The sequence below is a fragment of the Phoenix dactylifera genome, chromosome 9 (genome assembly GCF_009389715.1).
Source record: "Phoenix dactylifera cultivar Barhee BC4 chromosome 9, palm_55x_up_171113_PBpolish2nd_filt_p, whole genome shotgun sequence".
NCBI lineage: Eukaryota > Viridiplantae > Streptophyta > Magnoliopsida > Arecales > Arecaceae > Phoenix > Phoenix dactylifera.
Window position 1 is genome coordinate 17688489 of NC_052400.1, and position 19943 is coordinate 17708431.

The 19943-nt window shown below is 42.0% G+C and overlaps 2 protein-coding genes across 3 annotated transcripts; one reads left to right on the forward strand and one right to left on the reverse strand.

Moving 5' to 3' along the window:
* Positions 1 to 287: 287 nt before the first annotated feature.
* Positions 288 to 10338, forward strand: LOC103710196 (uncharacterized protein At5g41620). 2 transcript variants are annotated; one of them, XR_003386778.2, is made up of 4 exons: positions 288 to 527; positions 7548 to 7673; positions 7946 to 9617; positions 10147 to 10338. XR_003386778.2 is itself a non-coding variant. In XM_008795873.4 (3 exons), the coding sequence occupies exons 1-3, from the start codon at positions 291 to 293 to the stop codon at positions 9539 to 9541; spliced, it is 1959 nt and encodes a 652-aa protein (XP_008794095.2). In that variant the 5' UTR covers positions 288 to 290; the 3' UTR covers positions 9542 to 9865. The 2 variants fall into 2 exon arrangements, 1 of the variants encoding a protein (XP_008794095.2); XM_008795873.4 differs by lacking the exon at positions 10147 to 10338 and having other exon boundaries at positions 7946 to 9865.
* A 5126-nt stretch (positions 10339 to 15464) lies between these two features.
* Positions 15465 to 17578, reverse strand: LOC103710114 (acyl-coenzyme A:6-aminopenicillanic-acid-acyltransferase 40 kDa form-like). Its single transcript, XM_008795764.4, has 7 exons — positions 17234 to 17578; positions 16957 to 17123; positions 16758 to 16860; positions 16548 to 16664; positions 16305 to 16475; positions 16042 to 16165; positions 15465 to 15953 (listed from the first exon to the last, which is right to left on the reverse strand). The coding sequence occupies exons 1-7, from the start codon at positions 17510 to 17512 to the stop codon at positions 15838 to 15840; spliced, it is 1077 nt and encodes a 358-aa protein (XP_008793986.2). The 5' UTR covers positions 17513 to 17578; the 3' UTR covers positions 15465 to 15837.
* Between the last annotated feature and the right edge of the window lie 2365 nt (positions 17579 to 19943).

Genomic DNA, 19943 nt, shown 5'->3' on the forward strand with positions numbered 1-19943 from the left:
AGTGAAAAAAAGATGAGAACTTCAAGAAACTAGGAGTAAAGCGGGGGAGAGAGAGGGGAGAAAGGAGGGCAGGGAACGGCGAGGGGGAACGGCGAGGGTATGGCTCCAGGTGGAGAAGGGTGAATAGTGTCAATTAAAAAAAGGGGAGGGGGGTTGATGCCTTGATGGAAGGGGAAAAGCGGGGAGCAGCCGTAGATGTAGGGAATTCGGGCGGTGGAAAGGAGGAGTCTTTTGGCCTAAAGCTGAGGCGAGGTATCTCCGTAGGCAAAAGGGGCGGCCCCTGTACCCCCATGCCCGCCTGGAAGCTGGAGGACCCCCCCTGCTCTTTGGATCCCGGAGGCCCCGATCGGCTCCAGAGGAGGAGGAGCTGCGTCTCTGCCCGAAAGCTCGGGGCCAATCTGTGGGAGATGCAGGACCTCTTGGATTACTCCAGAATGAGCCGGAGGAGCGCCAGGATCCGCCGCCACAAGGAGGGGAAAGGCGTTGATCATGTTCTTGATGAGTCGCTGCTTGAACCCGCTGAGCGAGTAGGATTCCCCCCCCCCCCCCCCCCCCCCCCCCTCTTCCAAGTTTTCTGTGGTTTTGAGGTTTCTTGGTTGATGGTTTTCTTGGATATGATTTTTTGAGCTATTAATGTTGTCAAGATTAGATCTTTTCTATTCTTGCTGTTGACTCTTGAGGTTTCGATTTCGGTTGCGACCTTTTGGCTTAGTGACTTTTATTATGACTTTAGTGCTGTGATTTTTCTTGGGTTTGTCTGCTGGTTGTTTTGGTTTCTTGTGAGGTTGGTTGTTATGTTGTGAATTAGTTATTGGATTGGGAGGATTACATACAGATTGACGTTAATTGAGGGTGACTGGAGATAATGTCAAGAACATTATTCTTGTGACTGATGAAATAAAGTAGACTGGATTTGATTTGATCGAATAAAAAAAATTGTTTTTTTTTTAATATGATGTACGTCAACTGAGAGGGACTGGAGATGATGTCAGGAACATTCAATATTGCGACCGAAGAAATAGAGTGGACTGAATTTGACCTGATTTGATTGGTAAAATTTTTATTTCCTTATATAGATCCTTGACGATCGACAAATTTGGAGAACAGGTTGACTTTTAGGATGTTTGCTGACAAGCGCTTGATGAGGCTTTACAAGTGTAATTTTTCTAAATTATATATAAAAAAAGAGATTCAAATACCCTCGTCTATGAGATGAAATACAATTGTTTATTAAAATGAAAATGGCAGAGGGATCACGTTGATAGCTGAACATAAAATGTTCTCAGATGGATCATACCCTGATTTCTAAACCTGATACCATACTAGATAGGATAAGGCTTGCGAAGCAGTGTTAAAATTAGTTCCTTTTTCTCTCTTCCAGTGCTAACTTGGATTCTGCAAGCTAGCTGTATGTGTAAATTCTCGGTCTTTTTTATGTATGTCAGAAGATAATCTTTCTTTCTTTATTTCTTTTCTACGTTACAATAGAAGAACTCCATGTTTTTCAATATTTTACTATTTACCTTCAAATATGTGTGGCCTTCAGCCCTTTTGCATGAAAATAGATTGGTGAATTCATGCTTGAGCAGTTCCAGTTTTTAGTGCTAAAATTTGAAATTTGCTTTCAGATTGACCGTAGGAAAGCACTGTTTCTTAGTTCACTCATAGTCAATATGATGTCTTAGATCTCTAGAACAATTTTGGTTGAAATGGTAGAAGTCTGAATTCAGCTTTTTGCCAATCATGATAAAGCCTTGATAAGAGTTGCAATGGAGATAAACTGCACCTTTTTATAGATTGCTTCTTGGGTCCTTCTGAATTTACAGCCTTAATTGCCAATGAAGTAACTAGGGTGGTTGTGATGCACATATTTTATTAAATAATCGCCCTTTCCTATTTATGAAAGTTTTGTTGGTGAACTGGGATGATACTTTGTTGGTATAGATGCCATTTAAATGTCAAATACTTGGTATGAGATGAAAGATATTACTTTAATGCAAGCATTTTGCATGTTTGCACAAGAATAAGATGGGTCGCATGCACATCATGAAGAATTTGTCTTGTCTTTAGAGGAGTCTAAGTGTACTATTACCAGTGAGCATTTTTGTCTGACTTTTGAGAAACAACATCCAATCATCCAATGCCATGCTAGTCTTGTTTTTAACATTCGAGCATGCCATAGCAGTCATACATATTATCTAATCTAGGTTTGATATCAGCTACTATTCTGGCATAGATTTCGAGTGACACTGCCTGTGTAAATTGAGCAATCATAAACTTACAATGTAATAAATAAAAGTCAAGTAGAAAAAATCATGTCAATTTTAAAAACACGGCGATATTGTTTCATTGTCTCTATATGATTATAAATTTGCTATTTTCATTTAAATTTGTTCTATTATTTGTATTTATGTCAAACGTGTAAATCTAGAAAATGCCAGTATGAGTATGAGTCATGCTAATGTAGAATAACTAGTAAGCTAAATATTTAAGTTCTCTAAGAAAAATTGAAATAGTATATAATCTGATGCAGGACAACTGCAGGAAGGAGAGGGAAGGGGGAAGAAGAGGAGAGGGGAGAAGAGGAGGAGGGGAAAGAAGGAGGAAGAAGAAGATAGGGAGGCTAATTTTCTTTCATCATTCATCAAAAACCTAAACATGAGGGTGAACCCATATAAATGGGGTCACAAAATAACAAATAGATCCCTACAAATAAAACAATCCCGAAAAGGCCCTAAAATGACAATATGCAAATAAATCCAATCAACATAAAATAAATCTAACTAAAATAAATCAATCTAAAATAAAATCAGGCTGGCTGAATCGGCTGGGACCCGCTGAGCTAGCTGGATCCTTAGCGACCGGCTGACCTGGCACTGGTGTCCGCACCAACTCTCCTCGGGTGGAAAGAAGTCGACCTCGACGCAAGTGGCTCGGTAAAGCCCCGGTAGTACTCCAACAAGTCGGGGTCAATCAGTGGTCTCTCATCGTGCTGGATCCAAGTATAACCGGACTTTGGTCGTCCACGCCAACGAACCAGAGAACGCTGGATGCCTCCATCACTGTCAAAAACTATTTGCTCGGCTAAAATAGAATCAATATACTCTTTTTGTGCTCGATGGAGGATAAAAGGAAACGAAGATGGCATGGAATCAATAATAGGATAAACATCGGGCGCAGGAGAGTGTGCAGCAAAAGAGTCATCAGGGATTGCAACCAAATCTTTAATATTAAGAGTAAGGCTATGACCAAAATCAAATGGAAAGTCAATGGCATAGGCGTCAGTGCCATCCTTGTGCAACACCCTGAATGGTCCAATACTAAGAGACTGCAATTCCTTAAAACAGATCATTACGTAATCCCAAGTTTGAGATTCTTTAGCATGAAAATCAGCTTGCATCTTATATTGAGCAGTACATGCATGAATGCCCTTATAGATTTCCTGATACAACTTATGAATGTGTTGTGTAAGTGCATATGCAAGCTCAGAAATCCTAACATCAGTTTCGATGGGTTGTGCGAGGGCATATCCAACTACACTCATGGTAGACTGGTCAGACTCGCTATCTGACTGTGCAAGCGAGCTAGGTGTAGTGTGGGTGCATCCTAGGGTTTCAGGTTTGTCATCACACTCTTCCTCAATGTCCTGAATGTCATCGAGGTTTGGTTCATAGATTTGCTCCTCTAAGTCATCTATGTCACCTCCCTGCTCTTGCTGAGCAATAACGAAAAATTTGTTAGCACATTGGGAGGTAACGTGACCAAAATCTTGACATTTGTAACACTGAATTTTGGAATGGGGTTTGGGAGGCTCACCAAGGATTCCCTTGCTATTAGTGTTTCGGCCTGGGACACGGGCAGTAGGAGGGGGCCTATGAGTAGTGGACCCGACAGAAGGTTTGGACCCTAAGGAATTAAGACCCGTGGGAGTGCTCCGTGTGTCAGGGCGCTTTACAAATGTGGACTTAGTGTTCCATCGGTTAAGGAGATCGTCTTGGTAGTTCAAAGGCAGGTATTTTTCTTTAAGTCTCTCTTTCATCTCTACCCAATCAGTTATTTCATGTTGATGTCTCCTAGCTAATAGTTGTTCAGTGTTTTGCCAAAACAGCTTAGCTCGACCAAGGAGTTTCATTCTAGCGAATCGAACTTTTTTGTTCTCAGACAGATTGTACCACTCAAAAAAGTGGTCCATTTCGTGTAACCAATCGGAGAAGACTTTCGGGTCAAGACGACCGTCAAAAGTGGGGGCTTCCACCCTAATGCCTCTCATTACGTCTTCATCAGGGTCACGAAGATCTCTGGGTTCTACGTTATGTCGGTAACCTCTATCAATATTAGGAAAGGGACCTGGTCCTCTAGGGCGAGGGTAGGCATAATGGTGACCCGGAACAGACCTATTATCAAAATTGTCCTGCCGAACAGAGTCTTGTTGTTCTAGGAGTTGTTCTAGGGTGTCATCCCCTTCAAGACCTGGTAAATGGGAGGTACTAGTTTTCTTAAATTTAATAATCCTCTGAAGTGAAACCTCGATTGAATCAAGTCGAGTATTAACCTGGGTGGACATTGTGGTTAGGTCATGAATTTGGGCATTGTTGTTTTGGATTTGAACGTTAGTGTCTTGGATAGCTTTTAATAGAGCTTCGATTTTGGAATCCATGCCTAATTGGGACTCAGGATGAGATGCGACACGACCACTATGTAGATGCATAAAATGAATGACAAAATGTATGATCCGACCAACTATAAAGGTTCCTAAGTAGACCTAATGCATGAAATGAATTCAAAATTGCAAAGTAGATGCTCAATATAATCGGAAGCTAACTCAAGCAATTGAAATTGGCTTTGAATTACGTAACAAATTCAGATAAGTAGTTGCAGTCAAATAGTACTAGTTTTCAGTGTGTTGCAGGGTTGCACAGAGCCTCAAAGAACTTCCAAAGATTAGGTAGCCCTACAATTAATAACAAAGACAGGCCACTACTAGGGTTTTGGTGTTGTTTGGAGTGGATGTGTTGAATTTTTAGGAAGCAATATCAATAGAGCACATAAGAGTTAATTAATTCTAAATTTAGACAAACAAATAAAATTTGCAGTAAAGGAAGAAGCCTGACTTGGGTTGGGGCGACGATCGATGCGCGGTTGCAGCTGATGGACTCTCCAGTTGTCGAAGTGAGGATTGGATCCAGTAAACTTAGCGGGCTTGAGTGCAGCTTCAATAACTTGGTGGACGACGGGCCGGCTGAATGGGCTTGGGCCCGTTGAGGGATCAGGCCTAAGACAAGATTGGGCCCGTGGCAGAAAATGGAAGGGGCGGGGAAGAGAAGGTGATGGTGTGAAGTGGGAGAGGGGTTTTGGGAGAGACGGCCGGCAGTGAGAGAGATGAAGGGTGGGGTATGCGGCGGCCGGCAGGCGGCGACGGAAGGAGGCGAGCGGCGGTACTTAGGCGGGGCGAGGACGGCGGGCGTGCCTCGGGTGAGATGCGGCCGGAGGAAGGTCGTGGGTGTCGGCGGTACGACGCGGCGGCGAGGCGGAGGCGGCGGTAGCGGCGTTGCGGAGACGGCGGTGCGTTGAGGTGGGGCGGCGTTGTGCGCGAGCGAAGGCGAAAACAGCAAGGCGGCGAGGGCGGTGCTGCACGGGAGGTGAAGTAGCGACGGATCTCAACGGTGGCAGGGGCGGCGAGGCCGGAGGGGCGACGGCTGCAGCAGCTAGGGTGGAGTGGCGCTTCACGGGCGGCGGCGACGGCGAGCGAACAGAGGGAGAAGATGAACAGAGGTAGGGTTTTTTTTTTTTTTTTTTTTTTTGGCACGTGCGGTCACGTGCGTACCTTTTTTTTTACTTTTCTTTTTTTTTCTCTTTTTTTAACTCGGATCCGTTAGGATCCGGGTTATCGGTTTGACCCGACCCTATACCCGTTACGGGTTTGTCACGTGAAATCACGTGCGCTTTTTTTTTTTTGGCATCCGGGCTACCGGAATCGGGTTAACGGGTTTTGTGACTTACCCGTTAATCTTTTCTTCAACATCCCGATGGGTTCGGGAGGGCAGGCCGATCTCCGCGGCGGTGGCTGCGGGCAGGGGCGGAGGGTCGCGGCGACTGTACTGGCGACGGGAGACTCCGGCAGACGGCGGCGTCCGGTGGCGAGCCGACGGCGAGGCGGTCACGGCTCCGGCAGCGGCTTCCGGCAGCGGCCCCTCTGCGGATCCGACGCAGGTGGCTGATGGCGGTGGTGGGCGCAGCGACGGAGGACCTCAGGCGACGAGCTGCGGCGATGGGAAGGAACGGCGGCGTTGCCCCTTCGGGTCCGGCCACGGGCGGTGGCCACAGAGGCGCGGCCGATGGCTCTCGTGGGGTCGCGGCGTCTTCTGTTGGTGGACCAGCGGCGGGACGGCGCTGCGAGGTGGAGGCGACGGTGCCGTGCGGTGTAGCCGGCGGCGAGGGGGGGGGACGTGGTGGCCGCGAGCTTGGCGGCCGGTGGGACGGGCCCGACGAAAGGGGTTTTCCCCTTTTTGCCTCTGATGAGAACGGATCGAGGCTTTAGCAGCAGGGGCAAAGCCAGCCTGCTCTGATACCAAAGCTGATGCAGGACAAACTGCAGGAAGGAGAGGGAAGGGGGAAGAAGAGGAGAGGGGAGAAGAGGAGGAGGGGAAAGAAGGAGGAAGAAGAAGATAGGGAGGTTAATTTTCTTTCATCATTCATCAAAAACCTAAACATGAGGGTGAACCCATATAAATGGGGTCACAAAATAACAAATAGATCCCTACAAATAAAACAATCCCGAAAAGGCCCTAAAATGACAATATGCAAATAAATCCAATCAACATAAAATAAATCTAACTAAAATAAATCAATCTAAAATAAAATCAGGCTGGCTGAATCGGCTGGGACCCGCTGAGCTGGCTGGATCCTTAGCGACCGGCTGACCTGGCACTGGTGTCCGCACCATAATCCAATTTACACCTCAATGTAGGCAAAAATAACAAAAAGATGAAGTGGCTGAAGGCACTGCCCATTTCGTCGTGTGTTGATCAACTTTTGCTTTTAGCTGTGATGTCAAACTGTATTTCTTATTTTAGAGTGGTGATTTGTTTCTTCCTCCTAGTGCTTTTTAAAGACTTGGCATCGTATTCTTTTTTAAAAACTGACATGTCACATAGCATTTCTCTGGTTAAGTGTTCATTTAACTGTTTCAATCAGTTTTAAAAAGGGAATGCCTGGGAGTCTGTAGGAGAATGGTAGGAAATGATTTCATATATGAAAAAATAATGACCATGGAATACAATTTCCCAACTATCTTTCATGGTGGCATTTATTCATTTCTTGGAAGTATTCCCATGCCTACATCAAGGTGATTATACACTGTTTGTTCTCAAGTCTTTTATCAGTGCTATATGAAAACATGTCTTGTATTCTATTCCTAAATCATAAGCCATCATTTACTTTATTTTATTCTCTCTTCTGACTTGCAGTTATTTGTCATGCATTTGAGTAAAATATAATTTAGAGAAGTCTTTCTCTACAACTAACCATTCTCTAACTTTTTATTCCAGCCTCTAAGTGTTGGTAGTTTAAGGAGGCATGTTGCAGCTTCATTGATTCGACAACATAAGTCGAGTGAAAGAAATAGTCAAGCTCTCCAACCTATATCTCCTGCAAGTTATAGCAGCTCAATGGAGGTATCCAATTCCATCCTTTTTTCTTGCTTAGATCGTAGTGGGATTGTCTTTTTTATTTATGTAGGGTTTTTTTTTTTGCAAATTGTTTTCAACTCTGCGACGTGTTTCACTGATGAATTGTTTGAGGACTTATTAGCTCAATGGATTGTCTTTACTAGTAAATCCAGAGTTATCATCATATATTTGTATATGCTGGTCTAGTATTCCTGATTCCCTTAAAAGTTGCCTTCTGGCTTTATATGTTCTAATTATTGCTTTTCTGCATTTTGCAGGTTGCAGCTTTTAACCAAGCTATCACTCCTAGCAGTTCTTTAGATATGAAGAGGAATCTCAAGGAGGCAGGATATAGCCTTAAAACATCAACTGAATTATTGAAAATTCTGAATAGGATTTGGAGCCTGGAAGAACAGCATGCATCCAATGTATCATTGGTAAAAGCATTGAAGATGGAGTTAGAGCATGCACAGAGGCGTATCCAGGAGCTGATGCAAGAGAAGCAAGCATATCGGCATGAAATGGATGATTTGGTGAAGCAAGGTGTTAAGGCCAAACTGGTCGGGAAGAACAAGGAGCAGGAAAGGATTAAAGCATCTGTACAGTCCATAAGGGATGAGCTTGAAGATGAGAGAAGGTTGAGAATACGTTCCAAAAGTCTGCACAGGAAACTAGGGAAAGAGTTGTCTGAAGTGAAAGCAGCATTTTTGAAGGCAGTGAAAGATCTGGAAAGAGGGAGAAAAGCAAATAACCTTTTGGAGGACCTCTGCGATGAGTTTGCAAAGGGAATTAGGGATTATGAACAGGAAGTCAGGGAGTTGAAACAGAAGTCTGTAAGAGGTTGTGACCGTAAAGTTGACCGGATGGTACTTCATATTTCAGAAGCATGGCTGGATGAGCGGATGCAGATGAAGATTGCTGAAGCTAGGGCAGATTTGGCTGAAAAAAGCAGAGTTACAGATAAGTTAAGGGGTGAAATTGAATCTTTCCTTCGAGCTAGACAATCCAGTAGCTCTAAGAATGATGGTGTGTACCAGAAAGATGGAAATTTGCGTCGCCAATCCCTGGAGTCTGTCCACTTGAATGGGGTTGCTAGTGCACCTCGAGATGCTGAAGATGATGATTCTGCTGCCAGTGACTTACATTGTTTTGAGCTTAACATGGTTGGGGGTGACAGTGAAAACTGCAACTGGATAAAGTTGCATGGTGGAAGTAGCACTGAGAAACTGAGCTCAACAAGAAAATCTAACTTCACGGGGAAGAAATTGGGATATTCTGAAAATTCCAAAGGCCAGAATTCATCTGGGGTGCAAGCACAATTTAAGGAACAAATGGATAAGACAAAGCTGTGTGGAAATGAGCAGCTTATGGATGGAGAATGGGGAATACATTCTCAGACTGATGAAGAAACTGGAGGTGTGGAAACGGATCAGATTGAAACTGTTATGCCCCAGAAATCTGATAATCATCGTATTCCAGAAGTTGGGCAGGGCATGGATCTGAAGTGGGATAGCAGTCAGAGATCAGATCATTTGATTGATAACTCAGTGGAAAAGCAGTCAGAAATTTGCATGGTTGATCAAGATAATTATCACAGGGAACAGTCCCAAAATCAATTTTCATGGAGGGGTCATATTGTTTTAGTTGGTGAGGACGCTGCTTCAGGGGATTTCCACAATCTAGCCAGTGCAGTGCAGCAGTGGAACTACCAGCATACATCTCCTGATATTGAGATATCTGAATGCTTATCAAAATTACCATGTGGAGTAAAAGAAAATACTTTAAAGGCAAGATTACTTGAAGCAAGGCTAGAGGGACAGCATGCTCGCTTTAAGGTTTTGAAAGGTTCAGCTATGGGCAAAATTCGGCAATGAAATGGGCGCGAATGCAGTGTCATTGGCCGAGATGCCAGTGTGCTTTGAATAGCTGGTTGTTTAGATACTGTAAAAGGTATTTTCTGGAGCTAAAGATGTAATCTGATTTCTTTCACTCTGTTACATCCTTTCCTCTATAATTTTGGGATTTACTTTATGTATACCATGAGTTATAATAGATTTGTGAATGACTACCCGAGCACTAGCTTGATTGTCCATATTAATTTTAGCAGTTCATTGTACTCTCGACAAGAGGCAGGTTTTTGACTATAACTTCCACTATAGTGATGCCGGATCTAGGGCTTAACCATGCTATTTGGTCAACTTCCAATGTGTTTGCATTATGTTTATATTTACTTTGTCCTTCTCTTGCTAGCGATGTGAGCAATTATAATCCATGAAAATTGCTTCCCTGAATTTAATTGCTTTTGATCTTTGCTTCAACCTGCAACTAGATTGGCACTTCACGAATTTTAAATCTTCTCGCATTGCTGATAAAGTCAATAATTCCCTCTCTATCCTCTCTTCCTCTACCCTACTCCACACAAACCCCCCTCCCTTGAGCAAATACTTAGAAAATGATACTTTTCCTTCATGTTGTATAGCTGTGCATCTGTGGTGGGAAGTTTGGAATCTCTCTCTCTCTTTTATATCAAGCTCATGAAGGTCGCTCTGTTCTGAGCAGCATAGCAAAATGTGTATATTTTATTATGCTGGTAATCTGTTGTTCACTCAGAGAAATGAGATGATATCTGGAACAAAAAATAATAATAATTGCTGATATTGTTTTTGTTGTATCCTCTTTCTTAAACTTTTAAGATTGGCAATAGTTCATAATCTTTGAGAAAACCTGAAATGAGAATGTGCTGGTGAAACCACCATGGCTGCAAACAGAGATGCTCGTTTTCAGAGTGAAGACTTAACTGGTATGTTCCTTGAAAAAACCTTTCATATTTTTGAACCTAAAGACTCTTTTCTTTTCTTTTTCCTTTTTTTTTTGCTTTTTATCTATTTATATTATTTTAGGTTCTGTGACTTTTCTAGTTGACATTATCTTTATGTGAAGAAATTTGTTATCTCCGTTTTAAAGATCTTTTATGCCATTCTTTACCTACTTATTTTTTTTTTACTCTGTTTTCTGTCTTTGATTTTTTTTATCAAAAAAAAGATCTTCCTGTGATCCCTGGCTATTTCTGAAGGTACCAATTATGGTGGCCATAGCTGTACTTTTTCCAAGTCCGCATCATTCTTTGTTTTATTCAGGTTGATTGGGGTGGGCTTGCAGCTATCTATTTGTTGAGACTTGGTGGCTATGCTTTCATATGCTTATGGATTCCCGAATTGTATGTTTTAGTTGGGTATCATTGTGGAGTCCACCAAGATGTGCAGCTTGATGTCATGGATGTAGTTTTAATTTCTATTCCTCTTTTATTTTTTTTGTTTGGAGGTGGATGCGTTCTTCTTTTTTTTTTGTTGGGCTTTGGGTGGGGGTGCAGTGGGTTGAGCTTGCTGAACTGATGCAAACCTCTATCCATGTTTCAGTTTTTTTATAGGTCGGGCTGATCATGGCTCTTAACATCTCGAAGAATTGATCACATCGCCCCTTTTGGTGAAATAGCTAGAGGATTTAGGTTAGGATTATTGGGAACTTTTTCATGGCATCCATATCCATTTCTGTTTTTAAAGGTTAGGCAAGTCCTAGTCACACAAGATTGGGCTTTAGCACATAAATGCATCTTAATATGATGAGGGTTTTGTTGGAATTAAGTAAGAAGAATATGGTCTGCTGCAGCCAAAAGCGCCTACTTTGAGGCGTATCTCCCCATGAACTCCAGTGTCCATCTCTCCTTCAATCTTTAATGTCATTTATAGATCTGTAATGCAAACTTTTTTTTTTTGTGAAAGGCAAGAATTGAGAGCCGACCTATACGACTTCAGTTTCAAGTTAAGAGTGATGGACCTGTAGTTGTTGATGGTTTGCTGTTAGGCTACGAACTTGAAGAAGCAGAAATAGAACAGGTTTAACCACAATCTGGAGTGCTTGAAAGGAGGAGCGTTGGTGGATTGAGACTTGTCTACATTGAAGCAAAAATAACAATACATGGACATATATGATCTCAAGGAGTTCCACCTGAAAATCCAACTGATCAATTGGAGGAGACAAATTAGAAGAATGATCAGATCCGTCCGTTGAGAATTCATAGAAGAGCTGGTTGAAGCATAACAAAAAAGGGAAAAAATATCAAGATTTGCAAAGATCTGGTCCAAGAGGTTGAAGAGTTTAAAGATCTGATTGACAATCAACTTCTGTGATCCAAGTATTAAAATGATAATCGCTTGAAATTGGATATGCAGCAATATCCTGTAAGTATGAGGATCCATTTATAGTTCGATGGAGTATTAAAATAGGAACAAACTAGATTAATGATTACAAGTATCACCATGATCTGGTGGTGCACCATGAGACTTCAGACAAATGGTTTCAGCATCAAATTTTGAGGATCCAAGTTTGAAGAGAGAATTACAAAATAAGACGGCTATCTAGGAAAGATTATTACAATGGAATGGATTGAAGCAACAGAAGTTAAACATAGGGCATAAGATTTATTTCTTATTATGTTGTAAATTTAAAATCTGCTCAGTTGAACTCGACGTTATTTTGTGGAACAGTTGTTCACAGAACCACCAGTCAGAATTGAGGATGATCAACTAAAATGTGGAATTAAAATGTAGATAGGGAGATTTTAAGTTGGGCCATTATGGGGTTGCAAACATGGAGATTTCAGAAAAGTGCATCATGAAGTGAATAGGCTATGAGAGGTGAAATAGGATTCTGAGTTTGTTAGCTTATAAGTATCATGATCAATGCAGGAATTGAAGTGCCTTCTGCATCGAGCCATGGAAAGAATGGAGATTGATAGTGGGCATGTTACTATTAGGCGGCTCCCTAGTTCTCAGGTTGTCCCCCTGGTATGGAGGTTGTTAAGATGATAATTTTTACGTGATTGTAAATTACTTACAGTTATATGAACTTCAGGTTGTTGAAGGTGTGAACTTTGATATTACTCTCTGCTGATAGGACTTGATGACCCCTGTAGCAGGTTAAGCAGTGCCTTTTTATACAAGACAGGCGATGTTAAAGTGGGTCTAAAAATTTATGATCTACAAATAATAATTCTGCTTGCCTTGATGGGTCTGAAGTCTGGCTATTGTTCTGTATTTAGCCTTTACCATTACTTCTAGTTTAAGCAGAACCAGATGTTTGATCTGAGTTTCCCCATCTAAACACAAGAAAAAAGAAAATAAAATGTCATCCCTTGTATTCTTTTTTCCTTGGGTTTCCCTCTGTCCAAGAAATGGACAGGTACCCGTCAATCCATGCATAGAAGGCAGAATGTAATTTAATTCATTTGCAAAATCAAAGTTGGCAGAGCGACTAGAACAAAATGTAATTGCCACAGTTGTAGCTTGATTTTTGCCAGTTAAAATGACATATTAGATGGAATAATTTGCTGGCGAACTTAGTCATGGCTTGAAAGATTTTGGGTTAACCTTTTCAAATCCCACAACACAGCTGCTGACAAACTCTGGCACTACTACTGGATACCGACATTCGAAGCTCTTCTGGTAGCTAAGGACAGATACTGTGGACACAATATGCTCTGCGAGGCGTCCGTGGTTGTTGCTTGCTTCCAGTGTCACCAGAGAAAACAGCTAAATGAAACGAAGAGTCTTGCCTCCGTGAAAGTAGGGCTGTCAACGGGCCGAGCTGTTCGGGCTCGGCTCGGGCCCGGCTCGGTAAAAGCCCGGCTCGAGCTCGGCTCGTTAGTTAAACGAGCCCGAGCCCGAGCCCAAAATAAGGCCCGTTTAAATCCGAGCCTGAGCCCGAGCTCGAGCCCGAGCAGCTCGCGAGCCCAAACGAGCCTTAACAATTTAATTGGGTCCCAATTAAATTTGGACTCAACCCAATTAAATTTTATTTGGCTTAATCAATTTCAATTCCAATCTGATTGAACCCAGTTGGATTTAGATCAGACCCAACCCGAGTTAACCCAAATCTATTTAATTTCTTTAAATCGGATTGGACTGGTTTGGGTTCGGACTCAACCCGTTAACCCAAATCCAACCCAACCCGTTAAATTCCCTCCACCGCTCGTCCGCTCCACAGTTCTTCTTCTTTCTCGGTTTCTCCACTCTCCAGAACCTTCCAGGCTCCAGCACCACCGACCACACCACCACCAGCGAGGCCCCTCCCCCTCTTTCTTCTCCATTTCCAGTTTCTCCACCAGTGAGACCCCTCCCCCTCTTTCTTCTAGCGAGGCGACAGAGGACAGTGCTCGCGGCCGAAGTCGGCGGCCGCCGCATGCGACAACGAGGGGGGGAGGAGAAGCCCTCCTCCACCAGCGACACTGTGACAGAGGAGGGGAGGAGAAGCCCTCTTCCACCGGCGACACTGCGACAGAGGAGGGGAGGAGAAGCCCGCGGTCGAGCGCGCGGCCGACGCCCGTGCCGGCGGTGATCGCGGCCGAAATCGGTGTCTTTTCTCTTTTCTTTTTTCTTTCCTTCTTTCTTCTCTTCTTCTTCTTTTCTTTCTTTCTTTGCTTCGTTCTTCTCTGTCTCCGACGACGAACCAAGCTCTGCTTGGGGATGGCCGGATGGGGATGGGGTGAGGCGGGCTCGGGCTCGCTCTCAGGCTCGGGCTTGCTCTCAGGCTCAGGCTCGAGCTCGGGCTCGGGCAAATGAGCTTTACCGAGCCCAAGCCCGAGCCGGGCTGTGCCAACCGAGCCCGAGCCCGAGCCCAATACAAGGCTCGGTACCGAGCCCGAGCCCGAGCCCGAGCCCGGAATTTTATGAAACGAGCCGAGCCGAGCCTGCGGAGGCGGCTCGGCTCGTTAACAGCCCTACGTGAAAGAATGCTTTGATGGACGTGACAAAGTGCTTTGGAAAACATGGATGATGGATCATTTAACAGCTAAATGAAACGAAGAGTCTTGCCTCCGTGAAAGAATTATTATTTGTAGCTCATGCAGGGATGACTCAGATGAATGGCCTCTTATCTGCATTTGAGATTGTATAGAGAGCAGATGGGACCATTTGGCCAAAAGCAACGTCCTTCATACTTCTTCCTCCCGTCACCCTCCCATTATCTCTACCCTTAACTAAAATTCTCGTGCATTCCAGGTGGTGATACATAATAGCTGTAGCATGCTAATCTTATACCAAGCCAATAAGAGATCCAGAAACACCAGAAAGAAATGGTGCAGTGTGAAGTCTAAATTAGAGTTGCACCAGAAGGAAATGATGAGTGGAGACTCAAGTCAATTAAGTTGCAGTATTGGGAGAGCTGGGCAGAGAGAAACCATTTGTTGAAGGCAAATTGGTAGTCAGATTGAAAGGAAGGCTAGAAAAGGCTTGACCGACAGTGATGACATTGTTTTTTATTCGTTTTTTCGCTGCTTCTATTCAATACCTTTTCTTTAAGTCGATAGCGTCTTTTAGAAATAAGCTGCAGAGTTCAGAGCTGAATCCTTTTCCGAGTAGCGAGCGGGGAGGCTAAAACAGAGAGATACTAGAAACAGATCAAACAAAGAAAAGGATTTTTTTTTTTTTGCCATTTATAGGGCAGTGAAATGGATCGGACAAATTGACTATTTTTGTACCGCGCATGTGTTTCGCTCACCATTTCACCTATTACCAAGTACTTTTACGACGGAGAGTGAGAAATGAGGTGCAGGTCTCATGACTGATGGAACATGAATTATATAAGATGATATTTTCTGTATGTATTAAAGCGAGACAGCCTCATTGTCTCATCGAGCAGGTGTTTTCACTTTTGATTGTTGTGATTCGTGCCAGCACTTAAAGTATTTGATTAGTATCAGCAACAAATCATGTTTTGCTTCTTTTGAAGAGACATAAATCATGCTTAACTATGATCATTCAATTCACCAAATCAATTTCGCAGCTGATCTTGCCAGTTTGCACCCCTCTCATGACAATATGATGGCACTTATTATTAAAAAGAAAAATAGTCAAATTAGAAAAATAAAAACTAGAACATTCTATGCCAAGATGTGAAGGCTTCTATATCATGCAGCTTAGACCTGTGTGCAAGTAGGTCGGGTTGACTTGCGACCAGATCTAATCTCAACTGTATTAGATCCAACCTAATCCTTACTCTATTAGAATCGGCTCTATCTGTAAAACCAGATTAAAATCCCAATACAGTATAAATTTTGAGTTCTCAGCAGCAGTCAGATAAATAATTTCATTGTTGCTAGCAAGAGCTTCTTCTACTAGAATAGCGGAAGAGCATAAGAAACAATTTCTTTCTCTGGGTTGCCTTCATATATGGTGATTGTTTGTTCATCCAGATCAATCAGTGCTGTGCAAAGAGTATATAATGTTGGACCTGAAATGGTAGGTGTAAGCTGAATTAAGTGGAACAGAGGACACACTTGAAGACTTATATTTGTCTGGAAGGCCCCAAATTGAATCACCTGTCATGTAGATGGGATATTTTTTATCCACAGAATCTCCAAGAATTGAGAGTACTTTTGCTTTTGAGTCTGCTGAAAGTTGAGCTGCCCTGTTGTGTCTGCTGATAGAGTTCTCATCTTGTACCTTCACTTGCAAACGATGATCCAAATTTAGTATAGAGAACTATTTTTGCATTGCCCTCTTAAATTGTGTGATGCATAGATCTATAATTTTTAATAGCATTATCTATCTCTGTGTCTAAATTCTACAATCTATGGTTCACCTGCTGTACTTGTAGGTGGAGGTACATGTTTGCATGGAAGAAAGGTGTTCTTCCAACCTCATGAACCGAACAGCGGTTGCCAGATGCTGTTTCTACATTTAAAATCCTGCGACTCCTAGCATCCATCAAGTTATAGCTGTGGCCAACAGAAGCATTGGATGAATGAATTCTCTGCAGTCCGGAACCATGTCAGCATTGGTAAGTTATCAATCTTAATTCTGTTGATACCAGAGAGTGTCTTACATTCAAGGCATCACCAAGGCCAGTGGCTTCCAGAAGATCTCGTGATATAAAATTACGTCCGATACCTCCTGCACTGATTTCCTCTCGTGTTGGAGGTACTGAATTAAGTGTGAATGCCTGATATAGAGGCCAGATAGGTAGCCATTTGCTTCAGCATTTTGGGTGACTACCGAAAAGCCTTGTGAGTTTATTACAATTGAAAGATCTTACCAAGCCACAGCTGTTGAAGCCAAATGCACAGGTTGGAAGCTCCCCTGCGTAAGTGTAAGCAGTGAACGTTACTCCATTCGACAGTGTGGCCCTCACCAGATAGCTGCAGCCCATAGAATTTCAAAGTACTAGCTGAGTTTAATATGACAGATGACCTTGTTTGCTTAATATTGATCTATGGAGAAGGTTTAATGATTACGTGCGACCAATTAAAGCTACAGTTGCATCTTCATTGTGTGCAGCAATGGCCATGGAGTCATTTACAACAAGAACATCTGAACAGTCCTCATCAGTGACCTCTTCTGGAGTGGCCTCTTTCTTCAGAAGAAAGGGAAGTATTTCCTTTCTAAAATTTAGCAATATTATCTGCTTAAGAGCATTCAGTTAACTAGCTCGAACATCTTATCTGCTACTACTGTTTGGAAACTTTAGGAAAGGTCAATGAATATAAAGCCAAGGTGAAGTAGAAATATTACTTGGAGAATTGGGATGCCGCTTCCTGCAGCTGTTCCTAACATTTCATCCCAGTATCTCGGAAACATCTGTCTATTAGCAGTGCAGAGTGCTTCAACCAGCGGCTGAGCCTCTGCGGTGCGGGCGAAAGGGAGGAGCTGCTGTTGAAGGATGGGGTCAGTGGCCACCCTGCTTTGAATCAGATCTGAGAATCTCTGCCCTATGAGGAATCCCATTTGGTAGGCTTCTTCGCACTGCCCGACATCAAAGAGTTCCAATTTCTTCTCGCTTGAACCATCCATCTGTGAGACATCAGAGACCTCACACCCTCAAGCAGTTGAGCCACCTTATCTTCTAAGCTTCAGCTCTATTTAAGATTTATTGTTGTCTTTGTAGCGTCCCAAAAGCGTCTATCTGGGATACAGTAGATGGCTGGATAAGATTAGATGAAGGGTATTTCCACATTTATTATTTCCTCGTGCAAACTCGGGTTTATATTCATTTTGATTATTTAAAGATAATATTAAGTTTCATATATTATATAAATTTTTAAGATCTAAAATTAGGCGAAACACCCTTGCTGATATTTTGAAATTTTCACTTTAGTAATTAGTTAATATAGTATCGAGTTTGTTAGGCGACCCTTTTTATGCTGAGATATTGCCATCTATCAATAAGGTGCTTTCTAGGGTCTTTTTCTCTTAATAAAAGTATATTTTTACTGCTTCATTTCTTAGTTAAGGAATAGAAGCAAGAGGAGTGATCTTTCGAAATAGTCTACATTCTCTGATTTATGATCGCTTCTATATGGTAGCCATTACTATTTTATTAGTAGACTCGCAATTCGACCTTTATCATTACAGATTGGTAGCAAAATCGAGTCTCTCCAGGTGAGATTATAGTAAGATATCAAAACTAATTTAAATTTATTTGATGGAAATTATAATTTTCTGTATAATTTAATTAATTGATTGATTTCTAAAATTTAACTCGATAAGAAAAAAGTCAATAATGTATATAATATCATAATGCCCTTCTTCACATACAGTCTAGGCAGCACGGTGAATGCATAAATAAGAAAAAATAATTGATCTAAAAAAGGGTCTAAACTCATGACTGCTCCTATACTTTTTTTTTTCCCTCTCTCTTTTTTGGAATCGGGCTAGTATCACTTCAACTGACCAGTTGCCATGTTAAATCAAATACATATTAATCATCCATTTTCCATCAACTTAAAATTCAGGGAGTCATTTGGTTAGTTAATATGGAACTAGACTAGCAATCTCCCGAATGGTGGAAGCCTTTCTTTTGGCCGAGGCCTTAGGCGACCGTCCTGCTCTAGGAACTAGTATTATTTTTTGTTGGATGTCAAAGAATTCTAGACCCCTCCATGCAAGATTAGTTCGATTGGTTAGTTAACATTGTGGTAACCTAATATACATTATCTTAATCAATAAAATCTAATTAAATACTTAATTATATAAACTAATAATAATTTTTTATAATCATTAATAAAATCTAAATAAATACTTAATTATGCAGCTTAACAATGACCATTTTTACAAACATGATGGAAACAATCAATCTTATCCTACCCTCTCTCAGGCTACGCCAATGCTCTTCGCCATATGTAGGGAGTCACTCCAGAAATATGCATTTCCACCGGCTTGGCTCACTCGCCAAATTCCAAGCCCCAAACTGAATGGATTGGGTCACCTGCGGCTCTACATAAAAGGGCACGAGGCATGGCTTGGAATGGGGAGGTGCATCAAATAAGCACTTAACTCTTTCGTTCTCTAGAAGAGTATAAGGAAACCGAGCGGACAACTTTTATTAAAAAAATATTATTTATTTATTTATTTTGGTAAAACGGTCGTTTACGTTAATCTGGCGTGAGTGCAACTAATTGAGTCAAGATATAGATCATGGCATAAAAATGAGGGTACAATCTCAGTCCACGTCCATGAGTTTTCTTCGGAGTGATGGACAGCAAAATAAACAATCCAATCAGCTGCCTTGTTCATCTCTCGGTACACATAAGCGATCTGAAAGAAGTTACAGTCTCTCACCATCCACTGTATATCGCTAAGAAGAAGATGGTCGTCTACATATCGCTCAGAAAATTGATAAACCTAAAAAAAATCAATTTATTTGGTAGATCTATTGGTGGCAATTCACCCGTCAGCTTGATCCATGTTTGGGCCACTTAACGGGTTTGAGTTGGGGATTTAGATCATAAATAAGTGGATCCATCTAAACCCAGGTTGAAGGAATTGACCCCTTAAAAATTAGATTGACTCGTAAATGGATTGGCCGGATCATAACATGACTCATATGGTCTTGGAAGGTTTTTGTAAACTAAATGAGAAAGAAGTGCCCGCAATATAACCAAATTGATCTAACTAGGAAGAAGAAATAATTTTTTTTTTACCTGCATAACTCGAATCTCTTAGAATCAAATAATAAAAAATAAGAAAAACTTGTGATATGCAAGATTTGACTCCCTCTCTACCCTAGATTTTGTGACATGCGACATATTAAGGAAGACGTCGAAAGATGAATTCAATTTGACCGACCTCACTAATGCAAGATGAATTTATGCATGGACTTCAAGTACTTCTTAGCAGGAACTTTGGTGAATGGAAGCTTTGCAATACCCTCCATCTTAAAGCATGCCGATATCTTTAGATGGGGAGCTCTTGCAAATAGAGCTCTGTTCTTTTCTGATTCTTG

Excerpts from the sequence above, each read along its gene's own strand:
- LOC103710196 (XM_008795873.4), top strand. The coding sequence starts at position 291 with ATGCCCGCCTGGAAGCTGGAGGACCCCCCCTGCTCTTTGGATCCCGGA. Across the intron at positions 528-7,547 it reads TGCTTGAACCCGCTGAGCGA|CCTCTAAGTGTTGGTAGTTT; the intron begins GTAGGATTCCCC and ends TTTTTATTCCAG. Across the intron at positions 7,674-7,945 it reads GTTATAGCAGCTCAATGGAG|GTTGCAGCTTTTAACCAAGC; the intron begins GTATCCAATTCC and ends TGCATTTTGCAG.
- LOC103710114 (XM_008795764.4), bottom strand. The coding sequence starts at position 17,512 with ATGGATGGTTCAAGCGAGAAGAAATTGGAACTCTTTGATGTCGGGCAG. Across the intron at positions 17,124-17,233 it reads GCGGCATCCCAATTCTCCAA|ATAATATTGCTAAATTTTAG; the intron begins GTAATATTTCTA and ends GCTCTTAAGCAG. Across the intron at positions 16,861-16,956 it reads GTAGCTTTAATTGGTCGCAC|CTATCTGGTGAGGGCCACAC; the intron begins GTAATCATTAAA and ends TATGGGCTGCAG.